This window comes from Chionomys nivalis, chromosome 10 (genome assembly GCF_950005125.1).
Source record: "Chionomys nivalis chromosome 10, mChiNiv1.1, whole genome shotgun sequence".
NCBI lineage: Eukaryota > Metazoa > Chordata > Mammalia > Rodentia > Cricetidae > Chionomys > Chionomys nivalis.
Window position 1 is genome coordinate 14,213,285 of NC_080095.1, and position 19,992 is coordinate 14,233,276.

The 19,992-nt window shown below is 50.8% G+C and overlaps 1 protein-coding gene and 2 pseudogenes across 2 annotated transcripts; 2 read left to right on the top strand and 1 right to left on the bottom strand.

The window, feature by feature from the left end:
• Nucleotides 1-2,990: 2,990 nt before the first annotated feature.
• Tmem121 (transmembrane protein 121) lies at nt 2,991-6,515 on the bottom strand. Of its 2 annotated transcripts, none has more exons than XM_057783068.1 (2): nt 6,428-6,515; nt 2,991-4,390 (listed from the first exon to the last, which is right to left on the bottom strand). In XM_057783068.1, exon 2 carries the CDS (start codon nt 4,205-4,207, stop codon nt 3,251-3,253), a length of 957 nt encoding a protein of 318 aa, XP_057639051.1. In that variant the 5' UTR covers nt 4,208-4,390; nt 6,428-6,515; the 3' UTR covers nt 2,991-3,250. The 2 variants fall into 2 exon arrangements, with proteins under 2 accessions (XP_057639051.1, XP_057639052.1); XM_057783069.1 differs by having other exon boundaries at nt 6,104-6,500.
• An 8,493-nt stretch (nt 6,516-15,008) lies between these two features.
• Nucleotides 15,009-15,451, top strand: LOC130883099 (profilin-1-like; annotated as a pseudogene).
• Nucleotides 15,452-18,785: 3,334 nt separating this feature from the next.
• LOC130882200 (40S ribosomal protein S25-like) lies at nt 18,786-19,742 on the top strand (annotated as a pseudogene).
• Nucleotides 19,743-19,992: the final 250 nt, after the last annotated feature.

Below are 19,992 nucleotides of genomic sequence, written 5' to 3' on the forward strand. Positions count from 1 at the left end.
CAATCTATGCAACAATATGAGACTCTCATCTTAAAACCTAGCAGTTCAACCAGGCAGTGGTGACACACATCTTTAATCCCATCACTTGGGAAACAGAGGTAGGCAGATCTCTGTGAGTCCAAGGCTAGCCTGGGCCAGCCTGGACTGCAAAGTGAATTCCAGGACAGCCAAGGCTACACAGAGAAACCCTGTCTCAGAAAACCAAAAGTGAAAAAACAAAACAATGCTAATAGTTGGGAAAGCTAAGAGGGGTTCTGTGTACTTGCTACTCTTGTGGAGGACCGGAGTCCAGTTCCCAGCACCTGGCTGTGGGAACAAGTCTTGAGCACCATGAGGTTAGGCTCCAGGTCTGCAGACCTGTGTGGACTCTGGCTAGGATCTCATATCTCGGGAAGGTCAGGCTCCCTACAGCAATGCCGCTGTCTCCCAAACAGTACAAGTTGAGCACACAGCAGGTCCCATGCTGGGACGTGGGCATAGGTGATTAATGTATCCAGACAGGGACTTCTCTGACCCTTAAGTGAGTCTTGCTACATAAGTTAGAAACATCACGTGACCTTGCCTGGGAGGAGGTGAACAGGATGAACATGCTCTTGATGACATCAGGGATGGGTCAGTCCCTTGGAGGGACACAGCACCTGGGCATAGCCTTGATGCCCATTTCTCTTTCTCTGCTCCCCACAAATGGGCTGAAAGCTGGCTGTCCACGCTATCTGCATCCTGAATCGTTTGCCCAAGCTCTCAGGGAGCATTTCCCTCCCCAGACCCCACAGGCACTGCCAGCAACCTACCCACCACGCCCTCCAGTGCCCTCCAGTGCCCAGCCTCCCATCCTCTCCCTCCTTGGGTCTTCTTTGCTGGTTGGTTCCTTTGTCTAAAGTACTCTGGAGGCTTAGCCTTTGACCTGTGACTTCTTATGCTTCACACAATCTCAGAATCCCCTCCTTCGGGATCTTCACAGTGAGCACACCCTGACCCTCCATTCCTCCAAAGCCCATCTGAGGGCTAGAGCCTAGAGCCTAGGCAGAGTCCTCCAGACCAGTTCACCTAATAGGGAGTGGCCCCCAAGTCTGTTCACTACCCGCCTCCCTGCCCTTTTGCAGACATCAGCTTCCTTACCCAATGCTTCACCTGAAGTGTTCAGTGGGTGCCCCATGACTACAGCTATCCCACACACACACGGTACCTTTCCCAGACCTAATCACATAACCCACAGCTTACATCCCTGGGACACTTGCTGTTTGAGGGCCCATGTCCTAAGGACTAGCTCTGCCCAATGCCTCTCCCAGATGCCCATCATACCCAGTCTTCTTGAGGTTCTTGGGTCAAGGTCAGCCACCTAGCACCGGGATTTATTAACCAAGAATGAATTGAGGAGCACAAGGGGACCCCTAGTTCCCCCCTCCACAAGCCACCTCAAGAAGTTAGGGAAGGAATGGCTAGATGCAGGTTGATGTAAATGGAAACACAGAGACCAGACAGATAGGATGGCCCTGGCTTCAGCAAGGGAAGGACACAGGCAATCCCAGACTCTCAGATTTACAGCTCACCTCTTGAGCCTCATCTATTGTGTGCCCATCAAAGACGGCTCAGAGCCAAAGACAGGCAGGGTCTGCCCGCTAACTGAGGAACCCTTGCAGGCTGTGCCATGTGTGCTTACAGGCCACTCTCCATACCGTAGGCCTCCACTCTCTAGGCTCGTGCTTGGGTTGCAGTGTCGTGGGAGTGTGGAACCCAGAGCCAAGGCCTTCAGGGTGCTCATCAGGCACTGCAGGATGTAGTCAGAGGTGGGGACAAGGCCCAGTATGGAAGACAAAAAGAGAGGCACTGGCCACACTCCACCAGGTGAGGGGTGTAGCCATGGGTCCTCCCTGTGCCCCTGAAGAGCTGTCTCCAAGGACAACAGCTTGCAAAACAGGTGACTCCCAAAATCCAGACTCAGAGAAGCAACTCTCTGAGTAGGGAAGGGACATCCAGAGGTGGGCACAGGGGAGGTGAGCACGGGGGTGGAGCTACCCTACCATGCACAGCTGAATCCATGCCCCTCTACAACAGGTCAGACTGTACAGCAGACCCCCTGCTCTGGATCACAAGGATGCAGATGTGAGCACTGGGCAATGCAGTGAACACGGGCCTGGCAGGTCATGGGTCTGCATGGTGCTGCAGGTGCCAGGCCTGGAAGATATGTAACCATTACCCCTCACAGATAAGGCCCTTCAAACACCCTCGCTGAAGACCCCTGCCACAACGAGACCCTCCTAAGGCCCAGTGAATTCAGGGTGGAGGTCAGGGAGAGACCGCCTGCAGACAGACAGTCAAGGTCTGTGCACTTGGCCAGGGCACTGCGGGACTGGCCAGTGTCTGAGGCAGGGCCAGGCAGGGGTGACATGAGGCCAGACCGCTCTTCTGGCTGAGGCTGCACGCAGCTTCAACTTAGGAACGAAGCTGGCACCTGATCCCGTTTGATACTGGCAGTCATGAGCCCAAGTCACCCACAGGCAGAGAGAGTTTGTACAGGAAGAGAAGAAGTATAGGACACTTCTGAACCCGAGTTGGGAAGGGCTGGGACATGAGGCCTGGACAACTGTAGAGACTGAGGAATACAGAGAGGGAGGTCAGGATACCTCAGTAAGAGCAGTCTGTCGGGGCAAGTGCAGGGAGGTGGGAGAAGAGTGTCTCTGACACTGGGGCACAATGGACCCCACCCTGGAACTACTAAGAGTCACCTGAAGATAACCCAGAAATACCTGCTTGCTCCAGAAGTACCTGGCTGCCCCGGGGTGCCCAACACTCACCAGTCCTTGCCACTCTGCCCAGTGGTTAGGCAGGGGACTCGTGAAACAGGAAGAACAGCCAGGCTCTGGGTACAAAACTGTAAACACAAGTCTTTAAAATGACGGAGGGCGCCCTGGCCCCAAACTCCGAGCCAGGGGCCCCTACCATAGGTCCAGATCTCCTGGAACATTGCCCGCCCTTCCCACCCTGGCAGCCCAGCGGGGGTTGAGGCATCTATCTCCACTCGGGACCAGGCCTCACCAGCTGCCCTGTGCATCGAGGTGAGCCAGTGGAGTGGAAGCTGAGGGTCCGTGGTCCGAGAGATTCCTGAGATGAAGAAGCAGACGCGCCCCGGAACCCCAGGCACTCACTGCACAGGTACTCACAGCACTGTCCCTAACGGGAGCCTGCCCCATCCCATCCCATGCAAACCGCGCGCAGCTAGTCCAGCGTCTGTGCGGCCCACGGGGCCCTGTCACGTGTCCAACGCATCACGAGTGGGTGAGGGTCCGTGGGGGCGCACTGGAGGACCATGCAGTGGTGGAGGCGGCGGCACCGAGTTGCGCTGGGAAGGAGGCGGCTGCAGCTCAAGCGCAAGCGCAGGTGGTGGAAAGTCACGAACCTGGCGACGGTACTCGAGGAACGTGCAGGCCTTGGTGGCCAATGCCACTACGTTCTTGCCCACGAAGATGGCTGAGACTCGGCTATCTCGGAAGAGTGCCATGTTGGCGGCACGGGCTAACACGGCCACCACGTTGACAGTGGCGAGGCTGAGCACCGGGTACAACATCATCTTCTGTGGTGCAATGTGCTCCCCTTGCATGCTGACCTCGCTGAGCGCCACGCAGGGCAGCACCAGCAGCAACATGTAGCAATAGAAAAAGGTGAGGCCTTCGGCCCACAGCGGCAGCCCGGTGCGCGGTGGCTCCCAGAGGTTGGCCTGCATGTCCAGCAGATCCAGCAAATCTAAAGCCACCCAGAAGAGGCGGCCACGAAGGTCCTCGCGCTTTCGGAAGGTGCGCACATACTCCATGCGATCTAGTGCCACGAGCAACAAGAACAGGCCTGGCACGCACACTGACAGCAGCAGTGTCAGTGCCTTGCGAGCCACCGGGTCGGCCGCTCCACGACGCGCCGCCTTGTAGTTCTGAAAGATGAAATAGAGTTTGATCTCCAGCACGAAGATATAGAGGAACCAGAGGATCATAGCGTAGCCACGCTTGGCCGTGCGCACCTCGGCACCCACCCACACGGCCACGTAGCGCAGCACCAACAGGAAGCACACATCGCCTACCAACACAATTATGCACACGCCGATCTTTCGCGGGCCCTGATTCTGCTCCACCAGGTATGCGTCCATGACTGCCATACTGCCCATGATCACCAGCGTGGTCAGGCACACGTGGCGCCGGTCGGGAGGCGGCAGCACCATGGTCAGCGGCCCGGGCTCGGCCCTGGCGCGCGGTCCTCACACAAAGCCGGACGAGGTCCTGCTGTGGCCCAGAGAGCGGCGAACGCGACGCTCAACCCTCCGGCATGGCGCAGCTCATCCGGGTGCGGGGGTTTGTCCAGCTGCCTGGATTGTGCTGCCGCTCCCAGCCGGCGAGTTCGGAACCTGTGAAAGACCAGATACAACTCAGATTGTGCGGCAGAGTGGCACGGAGGCTAGGGTTGGCAGGGCGCACGCCAGCCTTCCCAGGCCTGGCTGTTTTTTGCGTGTGGTGCTGTCCCCACGCCGGGTGCAGGAGGCCTCCTTGGACGCACGCACGCGCCGCTGCTAGCACCCGAGACCTGGAGCCCCGGAACGGGGCCTCCAGAGGGCGCTGCAGCCCCACCTGAGGGACCGATATCATTCCCGCCACCGCCAGGAAGGAAATGGAACGGAAGTGGTTCCCCCCACCCCCACCCCCCCACCCCCGGCCGCCACTCTAAAAGCCCTGGTGATTTGTCACGGCTGGACCCAAACCTTCGTCTCTCCTGGCTCTGACACCCTGGACAACAACGCCCGGACCGGCGGCTTTAGGCCACTTCTTTTGGAAGGTTCTGGGCATTTTGAGGTAGCTGTGCTGTACTAGGCGCACAAGGAGAGTTGGAGACCCAGATCCCACCCTGGAGACAAGGCACTTAGCAAGTTTTTCAATCCTAGATGGACCGTCATCCAAAACCTGAGATACCCACCCTCCAAGTCCCTCGTACTTTCCTACGACTGCCTTGTACTCCACCACCCCTCTTTCCTCTACCCACAGCTCAATCTCTCCCCTTCCTGAGGCTATCTAGGGCAAAGCAGATCATTATCTTCCCTGACCCACCACCGCTAGCCCTCGCTCTGAAGAAGCCTCTGGAGAAGCGCTCTTCTCCTGGCCACACCTCCTGCTGTACCCTCTATCTCAATCAGCACACTCGCACTTCCAGTTCCTCTGATGGGCTTCTGCTGCTGGCTCCCCTCCACCTTCAGGGCCAACCTCAGGAATGCTGTGGCAAGACCGTCTCTTCATAAGTCCCTAAGACTGGCTGTCATGTCTGTGGTACCCAGATTGTGGGTGCTGATATCTGGGCCTGTTCACACTCCTGGCAGCCTTTACCCACCCAGGCAAAAGTCACTTCCAATCAGGGCTCTCCTCTCCAGCCTCCTCAACACCTGGCATGAGGACTCTGTTTACTGTCCTGTCTAGACAAAGACATAAAATTTATTGTCACCCGTGACAGTGATGTGTTCCACCACAGTACATGGTCCCTTCCTCTTCTCAGTTCTTGCCCCCTCTGTTCACCCCCTTGGGTTCTCAAAACTACACCACAGCTTTACTAAAGTGTTTAGGGAGTCATCTGCCACACCAGGACCCCAAGGATCCACACACTCCAGTTTCTCAGGTACACACTCCATTTTCACGCCCACTGGTGGCACAGGCTGGCCCCACTCCTGACCACCTGGGACTCCATTGAGAATTCCCTTCCTCTTAGCGATTGTCCGGGCCAAGTAGTCTCTGCTGGTTAATCCTTTCTCCCCATCATTTCCACGCCATCACTCCTTTGCTCAGTCACTGTCAAATGCCAAACGCCACGAGCAAAAGGCTTTAAACCCCTAGGAGTGCCCTGGCCTCCAGAAAGCCAGAACCCAAGCCTGTCGTCCCCTCCCCCACACTCTGTCCTAGCCATGTTCCCAGGGACCAAACCCAGGTCCACCTGCCCTGGGTCTCTCGTGCCAGGCCCTAATGTCCATCTCTACCAAATCTGCCCACTGTTCAAACATCACACACAGATTCAGGGCCTCCAAGCTCTAAAATGCCTGCCTTTCCCTCAGGTTTGCACGGACCCCCTACTCGCCTGGTACCTCCAAAAGAGAGGCTGAGGCAAGGAAGGATCCTCCCTCCTCGACTCCGGTGAGGAAGGTCTAGCGGCTCCCAGCAGGTTGCGTCTCAGTTTGTCTTTCCCCACTAAAGGTTTCCCCAGTGATGCCTGGGCCTGGTTCCGCCGCCATGCAGCTGCCCCTGCCCATCCCACGGCCTGCAGCCTGGGGGCGGGAATAGCACAGGCCCAGCTGGCAGCCGCTGCTGCTGCCGCTGCCTCTGCAGCCGCCGCCTACCGCCCAGCTCTGCCGACCCGCTCGGACCAGCAGCCCGCCTCTGCTGCCCCGCCGTTCGCATCCCACGCCTACCGGGCCGGCCAGATGCAGCGCGCCGGCCGGCCCCGCCGAGCCTCAGCGCGGGGCCCAGGCGCTTGGTGCTGCGCTCCGCCCCTCCGCCGCGGGCACCGCCTCCGGTCGAGGCCCCGCCTTGCGCCCCTGGGACGCTCAGACCCTAGCCAAGAGAGGACCCGGGTCCTAGGGCCGTTGCGTAGTACGGGTTGCCATGACGACAGTTCTGCGCAGCTCCTGCGCCCATGACAGGTGGCACAAGGTGCCAGACAATCTGGCATCCACTTCAGACCCCCATGGTCTATCCTCTTGGCCTCAACACACGCAAAAAAATCGTCAGACAGGTCTCCTCAGTCCTCTTCACACCCTGAAATTCCTCTGTAGCTTTTCGATCTCAGACCCTGACGGCCACTAAAATGATTCTGCTCACCTACAACAGGCAGACCGCTGGACCCGGACCCGCGGAGGTGGCCAGACGTAGAGGCGGGGCTAATTTATACCTCTTGGCCAAACCTCACCAGAAGCCCACAAGGACACCCTTGTCAGGGCCTAGATCTTAGCTCTATAGCTGTACACCCTGTGGGAGAAATCCAACTGTGAGACTCTCAGTCAGTAGGAGGATGGGAGTGCATCAAAAAGAGCTAACTTGGCGCCCGACTTGACCTGTCTCCGTGTCCTGTCCTCGCTGAGCGCCCCATTCCTAACCTGCTATGCTGATAGCAGGGCTCCCTGTCACTAGAGGTGGACAACGGGGAGGCTTACTCGTTACCTACACTTTCCCATGCCCCCACCCCCACCCCTGAGCTGCAGTGTCCCTCTGGCAAGCATTGAGGATGGAGCTGAAGGGACTAGAAGGGATGGAGCAGGGCTTCCTCAGCACCTGTCAGCACCCTAAACAAGACACTGAATACACTGATGGCCAGTTCTGAGTAAGTGGCAACTTCTGGTGACTAATCCGTGGACCTCCCTTGGCCCTGGGAAGCTAGAATAGCAGGCCATGGTGGGTCCAGGGGAGGGGAGGGGGCGGTTCCAAGATGCCCATCAGTAGAGAAAAGTAGGGAAGAGTAGTAATAAGGAGTATTAATAGCAACCAACCCACTCATTTCTCCTAAGCTGTGAAACAGGACCCCAAAGAGGCCCTACATCTTGCAATGAATGATTTGTATCTCCTCAGCCTCAGGGATCAGAGGGCTGGACATCAAGGCCAGGTCAGACCCAGCATGGAGAGAGGAGGTAGCAATTCAGCCCTGGACCCGGGACAACACATTCTGCCACCACCACCACCCCATCCCCTCCTTCCGCAGACGCAAGCAAGGTTGGGAGAGAGGTACTGGGGGAGTAATAGGCAGCCTGTGTCAGTCCTGTCTGGTCTTTACCTTTCTCCTTCGCTCTCCTACTTCCTCTAAGCCATAGCTAACCCACCCTCACCTAAGACCTGTAAGCTTGTCTTAGTGTTCTGCACCCCACGCCAGCATCCTGGAACCCACAGCCAGATGATCTAATGCGGGAAAGGACTGACTCGCAGCTGTGTTGATGGTCAGGACCACAAAGAGACACCACGCTGGACCTCATGGGTGGCCAGAGTCTTTACAAAGGTCCTTAAGAGAAAAGTTAGAGGATCAGCTCAGAGGGATGTGAAGAGGCCTCACCAGCAGCTCTGAAGGAAGAAAAGCCCAGGAAGCCAGGGTCATGGACTTCTCTAGAAGGTGCTTACATCAGCACATGGACTCTTACACGGCCTCAGAAAGAAGCAGCCTTGATTCTAGCCTACTGAGGCTTGGGCCTATACCACACACAAGTCAATCGTGTTTCTTCAAGTGGTTTGTTACAGCCACAGCGAGAAATCAATACAATTTCTGACCACAGCAACTCTACACAAGTAAATCTAGAGATCTTCACGGTGTCGTCCATAAGTAAGAGGAAGTCAAAGTCAGCACTGTGGCTGTTGTTCCGGCTACTCAGGGCTGGATGGAACAGGAGGACGGCGTGCGCTCAGGGCTCAAGGCCAGTATCTTACAGCACGGCGAAAATTAACTCAAAATGCACATAGGCCCCTAATGTAAACGCAAAGTTGGGAACCTTTCAGAAGTTAAAAATCAAAAGAAAAGCCTTACAACATGGGGCAAAAATAAATAGATTCTTAGATATAAAACAAAAGCACCATTCATCAAAGGTAAATTGGGATTTGGGTAAAACTTGAGGCAGAGAGATAGCCTAGCCCAGGCAAGGCCCTAGGTTCATCCTTCAAAACTCACAGAAAAAATACAATGAACTCCATAAAAATCTACAACTAGTCGGGCGGTGGTGGCGCACGCCTTTAATCCCAGCACTCGGAGGCAGAGGTAAGCGGATCTCTGTGAGTTCGAGACCAGCCTGGTCTACAAGAGCTAGTTCCAGGACAGGCTCCAAAACCACAGAGAAACTGTCTCAAAAAACTAAAAAAAAAAAAAAAAATCTACAGCCTTCTGTCTGAACTGGAAGTGTGTATAGCTAAGTGAACAAGAGTGACTTTGGCATTAGTGAAGTCTCCTATCAACCACCAGAACCAACAGAGGGGGAACATTGCTCTCCAAAAGTTACTATTAAGAGAATTAAAAGGTCAGCCAGGGGGTGATGGTGCACACATTTAATCCCAGCACTTGGGGAGGCAGAAGCAGGGAGATCTCTGTGAGTTCAAGGCCAGCCAGGGGCAAGTGAGTTCCAGGACAACCAGAGCTACACAGAGGAACAAAAAAACAAACAAAAGCCGGGCGGTGGTGGCGCACACCTTTAATCCCAGCACTCGGGAGGCAGAGGCAGGCGGATCTCTGTGAGTTCGAGACCAGCCTGGTCTACAAGAGCTAGTTCCAGGACAGGCTCCAAAACCACAGAGAAACTGTCTCAAAAAACTAAAAAAAAAAAAAAAAATCTACAGCCTTCTGTCTGAACTGGAAGTGTGTATAGCTAAGTGAACAAGAGTGACTTTGGCATTAGTGAAGTCTCCTATCAACCACCAGAACCAACAGAGGGGGAACATTGCTCTCCAAAAGTTACTATTAAGAGAATTAAAAGGTCAGCCAGGGGGTGATGGTGCACACATTTAATCCCAGCACTTGGGGAGGCAGAAGCAGGGAGATCTCTGTGAGTTCAAGGCCAGCCAGGGGCAAGTGAGTTCCAGGACAACCAGAGCTACACAGAGGAACAAAAAAACAAACAAAAGCCGGGCGGTGGTGGCGCACACCTTTAATCCCAGCACTCGGGAGGCAGAGGCAGGCGGATCTCTGTGAGTTCGAGACCAGCCTGGTCTACAAGAGCTAGTTCCAGGACAGGCTCCAAAAAAACCACAGAGAAACCCTGTCTCAAAAAAAAAAAAACACACAAAAAAAAAAACAAAGGGGGAGAGAGAGAGAGAGAGAGAGAGAGAGAGGGAGAGAGAGAATATTAAAAAGTGAAGAATGGTAATGCATGCCTATAATCTCCACACTCAAAAGAGGGAGGCACAGGAAGTTTCCGTTCAAGGCCAGTCTGAGATCCACCCTTCTGAAAAAGAACCGAAACAGTGAGAGAGAATGTTTTTGCAAATCATGTATCCGACAAAAAACTTCAATGAAAAAAAGGAATTCTCATGCTCATTTGGCTTGCAGCTTTTTTTTTTTTTTTCAGCTTTATCCTGGTGGGAAATTGATACATGTTCACAGGAACAATACTTCCGATGTCTATGACTCTGCCCCACGCAGGGCAGCTCGGAACTGCAGTAGCTGCGGGCCTCGGGGTCTAGTCTACAGTGCACTGTGCTGCTGGCTGTAGCGCTACCAGGTCAGCACATACAGTTTTCAACTCATGATGCATGTATCATGAATTTGGATTTGATCACATTGAAAAGAGAGGAGCATCTGCATTTGGGGGGTTTGGTTTTGTTTTGTTTTTCAAGACAGGGTTTCTCTGTGTGTAGCCCTGGCTGTCCTGGAACTCACTCTATAAACCAGGCTGGCCTCAAACTCACAGAGATCCACCTGCCTCTGTCTCCCGAGTGCTGGAATCTCAGCAGTAAGGAGTCAGGCACAGGGGTGCACATCTTTAATGCAGGCACTTGGGAGGCAGAGCCAAGAGAGTTTCCGTGAGTCTGACACCAGCCTAGTTGACAGTGAGTTCCATGCCAGCCAAGGCTACAAAGTGAGACACCATCTAAACAGAAAAACGCGCAAACAGGGAGACGAACAACCCAACCTAAAAAACGGACAGGAACTCTGGACATGGCTTGCTAGAGCACCTGCCCAGCATGAGGAGGCGCTGGGTTCAATTCAGTATTCTCTACCTCCACCACCAAAGTCAAGCACTCTAAACTGGGCAATGGTGGCGATGGTGGTGATGGTGGTGCACGCCTTTAATCCCAGCACTCAGGAGGCAGAGGCAGGCGGATCTCTGTGAGTTTGAGGCCAGCCTGGTCTACAAGAGCTAGTTCCAGGACAGACTCCAAAGCTACAGAGAAACCCTGTCTCGAATAATCATCATCATCATCATCCCACCCGATGATGGTGGTGGCAGCGCACACCTTTGATCCCAGCACTTGGGTGGCAGAGGCAGGTGGATCTCTGAGTTCAAGGAAAGCCAGGGCTAGCCGGGCGGTGGTGGCGCACGCCTTTAATCCCAGCGCTCGGGAGGCAGAGGCAGGCGGATCTCTGTGAGTTCGAGGCCAGCCTGGTCTACAAAAGGAGTTCCAGGACAGGCTCCAAAGCTACAGAGAAACCCTGTCTCAAAAAACCAAAATTAATTAATTAATTAATTAATTAATTAATAAAAAAAAGGATAGCCAGTGCTAAATATGGAAACCCTGTTTCAATAATAATAATAATAATAAATCTAGCAAGAACCCACCGGGTGTATTTACCTGCTTGCTCTGATGCGGCTATGCATCCTTCTGCCCAAGTAAAACTTTTTACCTTGTTGAAATACTTAGGGTTGGCTGATCATTTTCTTAGAACCCTGGACCTATTTCTAACATAAACACGGGGCCATGTACCACCTAAAACCCTGTGAGTCAAAATAAGCCTTCCTTCCCTTAAGCTCTCAGTTATTCACTTCAACAACAGGGTGTCACAGACCAACTGAGAGTTTTGGAGGCTATATGTAGCTGGGATTTACATAGGACAGTCAGTTACAAACAGACTGAGAAAGATAATCTTAAGACAAACAGATTCTCTTCATAATTCATGGTTTAAAACAAGTATACAGAAGAACTGCCAACAAGGGAATAGACAAAGCAGTCTCCTGTAAACTCTTGCCGAAAGAAAGCACAAGTCATGTCAAAGTAGACTTCTGGGGATGATGGCCAGGAAGATGTGAGCATCCTACACCCTCCTGTACCCAGACACAGACACAAAGAGAATTTGGAAGGAGAAAGAATCAGCAGAGGCTTAAGGAGGCACACATGTCAGGGTTGCAGAGCTGCTGTGGCCAGCGGGACTAGTGGTTCCGCTGATCACTATGGTGAGTCTCTGCTGGGGACTCAGCAGAGTAAGAAGCACTGTAGAGAAAAATAGGACATAACAGCAGGTGACAAACACCTGTGTGAATGACTGGGACTGAGCAGGGGGTTTGATTGCAGTCTACGAATTAGCCGGGGGGGCTGCATCTGTGGTGTTTCCCTAACATTGACAGTCATGCTGTCGTTACATTTTGGTGAGTCCTTTGACTACAGGAATACTCTCTTAGGTGGTCATGGTAATGAGCTTCATGCCTACAGTGTCACTTTTATTTTTATTTATTAATATGTGTGTGTGTTTGTGTGCACGCATGAGTCTTCACGTACCATGTGTAGGGGTCTTCCATGGAAGTCAGAGGATGTCAGACACCCTGAAATTTGAGTTACAGGTGGTTATGAGCTGTGTCATGTGGATGCTTGAAACTGAACCTGCATCTTTTGCAAGAGCAGTAAGTGCTCTTGACCATTGGGCCTTCTCTCCAGTCCCAAGCTTTATTCTTTTTTAAAGTGTGAGCTACACAGACAGATTCAACGCAATGCCCAGCAAAATTCTTCAAAGACCTCGAAAGAACTGTACTCAGCTTCATATGGAAAAGCAAAAATACCAGGACAGACAGCCAAAACAATCCTGTACAATAAAAGAACTTCTGGAGGCATCACAATCCCTGACTTCAAACTTTACTACAGAGCTACAGTACTGAAAACAGCCTGGTATTGACATAAGAACAGACGGGAGAACCAATGGAACCAAATAGAAGACCCAGATATCAATCCACACAACTTCGAACACCTGATTTTTGACAAAGAAGCAAAAAATATCAAATGGAAAAAAGAAAGCATATTTAACAAGTGGTGCTGGCATAACTCGATATCAACATGTAGACGAATGAAAATAGATCCATACCTATCAGCATGCACAAAACTCAAGTCCAAATGGATCAAAGACCTCAACATAAAGCCAGCCACACTGAACCTTATAGAAGAGAAAGTAGGAAGTACACTTGAATGCATTGGCACAGGAGACCACTTCCTGAATATAACCCCTTCTTAAAGATGACCTGGATTTGGTTCCCAGCACCTACACTTGTTGTAGTTCACAATAGTCCATAATTCCAGTTCTGGGGGGAGGGGGAGCTGATGCGCTCTTCTGACCTCCATGTGCACCAGGCCTGCACATTGTGCGCATTCATACTTACAGAGAAAACACACACACATACAAAAGTTAATCTGAAGCAGCAGCAGCAGCAATCCAGGGCTGGAGAGATGGCTCAGTGATTAAGAGCACCGATGCTCTTACAGAGGACCAGGGTTCAGTTCCTAGTACCCACAAGGTGACTAAAAGCCTTGTATCTCCGGTTCTAGGGTCTCTGACATGCTTTTCTGTCCACCACAAACACTGCACACATGTGGTACACAAACATACGTGCAAGCAAAGCATCCAAATACTTAAAATATTTTTTTAATTTTATAAATGAAATTTATTAGTCTTGCAGGTGATATAATCAACTTAAGACAGGTTTTTGGAATTAATAAGAGAGTTTAGTAAGCTCATTTATCCTCAGTCAATATGCAGAAGTCAGTCATGCTCTGCAATCTTCAGCAAACGTAGTGTTAAGACAGAGACAAAGAGAGGAAGAGAGTTAATAACACTTAAAATCAAATATGCATAAATAAACCCTACCAAACAAGACAAATTCTCCATCTGAGGACCCATGAAATATCAATGAAGAGATATGTTCAGAAGTTGGAAGATTCAAAATTATGGAAACATGGAATCTCTTCAAACTGCCTTATGCCAACTTCTTGTTGTTGTTGTTGTTGTTGTTGTTGTTGTTGTTTTGGCTTGAAGTATTGTTTATTTGCTTGTTTGAGGTTTTTTGGGGTTTTTTTATATTTTTGAGGGGATAAGTTGTTGTTTTTATTGTTTTTGTTGAAACAGGCTCTCTCTCTCTACATGGCCCTGGCTGTCCTGGAACTCACTCTGTAGACCAGGCAGGCCTTAAACTCACAGAGATCTGCCTGCCTCTACTTCCCGAGTACTGGGATTAAAGGTATGCACCACCATGCCTAGCCAACCTTTTTCTAAGATTACTCATTCTGAAATGTCCATGGGATTGCTTTCAGGAGAAAGAGACCATTCCTGAAGCAGTGCAGAGAACACGACCTAAGTCAGAGCATGTAATTTACAAAACGACAGGCAAGATGAACAAGAGTAAGAATAAGGAACTCAGCAGCAAGCCAGTCATGGAGGCGCAGGCCTTCAATCCCAGCACTAGGAGGCTGGAACAGGAAGCTCAGAGTTCATGGCCAGTCTGTGCTACCCCATCTTGAACCAACAAAGAAGAATCCTAGTGTAGTGGCACACAGCTACAATCCCAGAACTTGGGAGATGGAGGCAGATGGGCCAAAAATTCAAGAATTCAAGGTCAGCAAATTCCCAGGAACCTGGGTATAAAACTGGCTAGAGTCCATCTACCTGGCCAGTATTTAAGCTTGCTTCAAATTTGGCTTTAAAAAAAAAAGAAGAAGAAGAAGAAGCCGGGCGGTGGTGGCGCACGCCTTTAATCCCAGCACTCGGGAGGCAGAGGCAGGCGGATCTCTGTGAGTTCGAGACCAGCCTGGTCTACAAGAGCTAGTTCCAGGACAGGCTCCAAAACCACAGAGAAACCCTGTTTCGAAAAACCAAAAAAAAGAAAAAGAAAAAAAAAAAAGAAGAAGAATTCAAGGTCATGCCTATGGGGGAAGTGCCTGCCACCAACCTTGAATCCAACAGTAGAAGGAGGGAACTGACTCCGGTAAGTTGTCCTCTGACCTTCACACACATGCTGTTATCTTAGGGTTTCCACTGCTGTGAAGAGACACCATGGCCATGGAAACTCTTATAAAGAAAACATTTAAGATGGGCAGTAGTGGCACACACCTTTAATCCCAGAACTGGGGAGGCAGAGGCAGGCAGATCTCTGTGAGTTCGAGGCCAGCCTGGTCTACAGAGCAAGTTCCAGGACAGCTAGAGCTGTTACACAGCTGTTACCCTGTCTCAAAAATAAAAAAGAGCCAGGCAGTGGTGGCGCATGCCTTTAATCCTAAGCAGAGGCAGGAAGATAGCTGTGAGTTTGAGGCCAGTCCAAGTCCAGCAGTGCCATGGCGGGGTCGAACACCTACATTGATAGCCTCATGGCAGATGGGACCTGTCAGGATGCAGCCATCATAGGCTACAAGGACTGGCCCTCCGACTGGGCCGCTGTCCCCCAGGAAGACCTTCGTTAGCTTTATGCCAGCTGAGGTTGGTGTCCTGGTAGGCAAAGACGGATCAAGTTTTTTCGTGAATGGGTTAACACTTGGGGGCCAGAAATGTTCTGTGATCCGGGACTCACTGCTGCAGGACGGAGAATTTACAATGGATCTTCATACCAAGAGCACCGGAGGAGCCCCCACATTCAATGTCACTGTCAGCATGACTGCCAAGACGCTAGTCCTGTTGATGGGCAAAGAAGGTGTCCATGGTGGCTTGATCAACAAGAAATGTTATGAAATGGCCTCCCACCTGCGGCGTTCCCAATACTGACCTCATCTGTCCCCTCCCCCACCACTCCCTTCAGCTTTTGCACCCTTTCTTTCCATACACACACATACATATCATATTTTTGGGCCATTATCCCATTTCCCTTATTGCTACCAAGACCACATAGGCCCCGGGGCTGGGGCTGGACAGACAGATACCTCCCCTTACCCATACCCCCTCCTGTGTGTGTTTGAAAAAAAAAATGTTTTTGTTTTTTTCTGAATAAAAATGATTCTACTAACAAAAAACAAAAAGAAAGGAAGGGAGGGAGGGAGGGAGGGAGGGAGGGAGGGAGGGAGGGAGGGAAGGAGGTGGGAGGGGAGGGAGGAGAGAGGAGAAGAGAAGAGAAGAGAAGAGAAGAAAAGAGAAGAAGAGAAAAGAGAAGAGCTCAAAGAACCAGGCTGGAACTAGCTCACGGAGTAAATGTGAAAGCATGGGGCCCGTATTCAGATCAACTGCACCTTTAGAGCCAGACACGGTGCCAGGTGTCTGAACTCCCAGAGCTAGGGAGGGCAGAGACAGGGCTCACAGCCAGCCAACCTCACCAAAATCGCTAGCTCCGGTTTCAAAAAAAGACCCTGTCTCAATAACTAAAGGAGAGAGGCCAGAGAGATGGTTCAGCGGTTAAGAGCTGCTAAGAGGGCTTGCGTTCAACTCCCAGCACTCACATGGGGCTCACAACTGTAACTGGAGTCCCAGGGGATCTGATACCTTCTTCTGGTGTGCAGATAGATGTGCATGCAGACAAAACACCCATAAATATAAAAAAAAATCATAAAAACAAAACAAAGTAGAAAGTGATGATAAACACACCACACAGAGACAGACACAATAAAAACAGATATGACAGCGGGCAGTTGTGGTGCACACCTTTATTCCCAGCATTAGACAGGCAGAGGCCAGCCTGGTTTACAGAGCAAGTTCCAGGACAGTCAGGACTACACAGAGAAGCCCTGTCAGAAAGGAGGAGGAGGAAGAAGATCTGACTAGTCCTTTGCTGAAGGAAAGAGCCAGTGCTACAGAGCTTGCCCAGTGAGTAAAGTGTGGTACAAACATGAAGGCCAGGGTTTGGAGCCCAGAACATATATAAAAGTCAGGTGGGCATGATGGCCTTGCCTGTAATCCCAGCATGGGGGAAGTAGAGACAGAGGAACCCTGGAGCAAGCTGTCTAGCCAGACTAGCCAAAAAATAGGCAAACTCTGAGTTCAGCAACAGACTCTCCCTCAACAGAGGAGGAAGAGTGAGTAGGGGAGGTAATCACATGTGCATACGCCTACCTATGTATGTGTGCACGCCCCATGCACACAAGTGCCTACAGACATACAAACATGCATATACAATGTACCACACACATATGTACATACACATAAAGTAAAACCAGAAGGCTAAACAAGTACTCGACTTCAGCAACCAAAGAAACACATGAGATAGAATGACCACTTAACATTCAGTGGCCTACAGAAGCTGAAGCAGATGAAAGGAGTAAGGGACCCCAACAAGAGCTCGAAGGCATTGGGCTGCAACTGTCACCTTGACGAGAGATTATAGACCTCACGTCCACTGACCTGATCTGACTGTTCAGCCAAGTCACTGCTCCAGAGCAGGACTTTCTCCCGCTTCAGAGAACCAGAGCTAGCTTGGGCGTTGGTCTCTGAGAAACAGAGAAATCGGTACACACATTTCACTGGACATGTGCGTCAGTGAGAACAGCACTCACAACGCATGTGCTTCAGTGAGAACAGCACTCACAACGCGAATCTCTTAAAACGTCACAGAGCAGGCAGGGTGGGGAAACACAAGGACTCGTGTTAGCTGCAGTTTCAGTTTCTGAAGTGAGTGCTAAGACAACCCAGGGTGTAACAGGGAATTCTCGGGGGGGGGGGGGGGGACGGGACACAGCAAGGCAACCGGGGATGGGGTGTTTTGAGACAGAGTCTCATTGTGTCTCATCCAGACCTGGCTGGTCTGGAACTCACTATAGAGACTGAGCTAGCTTGGACTCACAGAGATCCACGTGCCTCAGCCTCCTGAGTACTGGAATTAAAAGTCTGTGCCTTAACACTTGGTTTACAGGGAAGGTAACATAGGGATGTACGGCCCGCCAAACACCTCCTGGACAACTCGAAAGAGCTCGGGGTTCCAACACTGGGCACACACTCTCCTTTGCTTACCTCTTTAACAAACTGGGGTGGCAGCCATTGCTGTGATAAGAAAGCAAATTCCAGGCACAAGTCAAAGCAGATCAGGGAGCCCAGGTGAGACGCCCAATCAAACTAAAGCTTGAAAGTTAGACTCTGAATTCTTTCCATAAGCAAGTGTAGTTGTTTAAGAAGTAAACCAAGGGTTTGTATCTTTCACTTAGTTCCAACCATAATTATTTTTTTTTTCTTTTGAGACATGTTCTCATGCATCCCAAACTGGCTCCAACCTGCTATGTAGCCTAAGGATGACCTTTAACTTCTGAGTGCTGGAATTACGGGCACGTGCCACCACTCAGAGTTTATCAAGTTCCGGGAACAGAACTCGGGATGTACACGCTAGGCAAGAGCTCTACCAGCTGAGTTACACCCCCAACTCCACAATTCACTTCCTAGGACAGCTGAGAAATTCCTGTGTTGTTTGACCCAAACAAATCAACAGAATGATTGGGTCTTTCTTTTGCTGGTCTGTGTATGTTTGTGTGTTCATGTGCACATGTAGAGGTCTGAGATCAACACCAGGTATATTCCAGTTTGGTTCTCCACCTTATTTCTTGAAACAGGGACTCACTGAACCTGGAGCTCTCCAATTTACTAGACTGGCTGGTTAGCAAGTGCCCGGGATCCTCTTGTCTCATTTCTAGTACCTGCTTCATAGGCAAATAACTCCAAACCCAGATTTTTTTTTTAAATATTTATGTATTTATTATGCATACAATATTTTGTCTGTGTGTATGCCTGCAGGCCAGAAGAGTGTACCCCATTACAGATGGTTGTAAGCCACCACATGGTTGCTGGGAATTGAACTCAGGACCTTTGGAAGAGCAGACAATGCTCTTAACCTCTGAGCCATCTCTCCAGCCCCCCAAACCCAGATTTTTACGTGGATTTGGAGGATCTGAACTCAGATCCTCATGTTTGCATGACAAGCCCTTTACACATCTATCTATCTATCTATCTATCTATCTATCTATCTATCTATCTACTATCTATCTACTGAGCTATCTCCCCAGCCCTCTTTTTGACCAAAGGATGTCACAGGAAAGTACTGAGATACACATAGAAAATATTGTGAACAGAGAAAGCTCAGAGACCTCCAGGAGCCATGGAGCAGCAGCTAACAATCGCTGCTGTGTCCCTTAGGTGTGTGGGGGTGAGAGGTGACACTGAGTTATCTAGTTCCAGGCTCCCTGGTTCCCAACCCAGGGCTTCGGAGGCCTGACAATTGTCCCTACAGTATCATCACATGGTCCCTAGGGTACAATGGTGATGTACAGGCAGAGTGGTCCAGGAAAAGCTCTGGTTCACAAAGAGGAAGCAGGGCTGCAGATAGACCACACAGGAAAAGAGTCTGGCCCACACCCTCTCTGAGATCAATAAATCTCCCCTGACTGCCAGGCACTGTGGTACTGTGGCTTGCACGTCCTTTCTCTTAGAATGAGTATGAGGGGACCACCATTCCAAGGCTAATCTAATAGTCACTTCCTGTTTGTACAACCTCAGGTGACTCCCCAGCCTGTCCCTGTGACCTCATTTTTCTAGCTACTGCTTGTGGGAGACCTGAGGCTCACGCCTCACACTTAGATCTTGGCTTCATCACTCCCGGCGTGGTCCCACCCACACCAGGGTTCTCACCAATTCTCTGGTCCCAAATTCAATTTGAAAAGCTTGACTAGCCTTTTTCCCCCGACATCTTAGGGAGGCTGCAGTGGTCGTTGCCACTCTCCAAACTTCATCATGCCGCCCAAGGATGACAAGAAGAAGAAAGATGCCGGAAAGTCGGCCAAAAAAGACAAAGACCCAGGAAATAAGTCCGGTGGCAAGGCTAAAAAGAAGAAGTGGTCCAAAGGCAAAGTTCAGGACAAGCTCAACAATCTAGTCCTGTTTGACAAGGCTACATACGACAAACTCTGTAAGGAAGTTCCCAACTATAAACTTATTACTCCAGCCGTGGTCTCTGAAGACTGAAGATTCGTGGTTCCTTGGCCAGGGCAGCACTTCAGGAGCTCCTTAGTAAAGGGTTTATCAAGCTGGTTTCAAATCACAGAGCCCAAGTAATTTACACCAGAAACACAAAGGATGGAGATGCCCCAGCTGCTGGTGAAGATGCATGAACAGGTTCAGTCAGTTGTACATTTGGAAAAATAAAACTTTATTAAATCAAAAAAAAAAAAAAGAAAAAAGAAAAAAGAAAAGCTTGACTACCCACCATGTACCCAACTCGAATGTCATGGTGAGAGCTGACTGAGCATACCCTTAGCTTACTCAGCTCTCAGCTCTCAGACCAGGACAGTTCATGACCAGGACACCAGACTCCATTCCTAGATCAACCAGAACCCATGTAGTTCCCCAGGCAAGACTCAC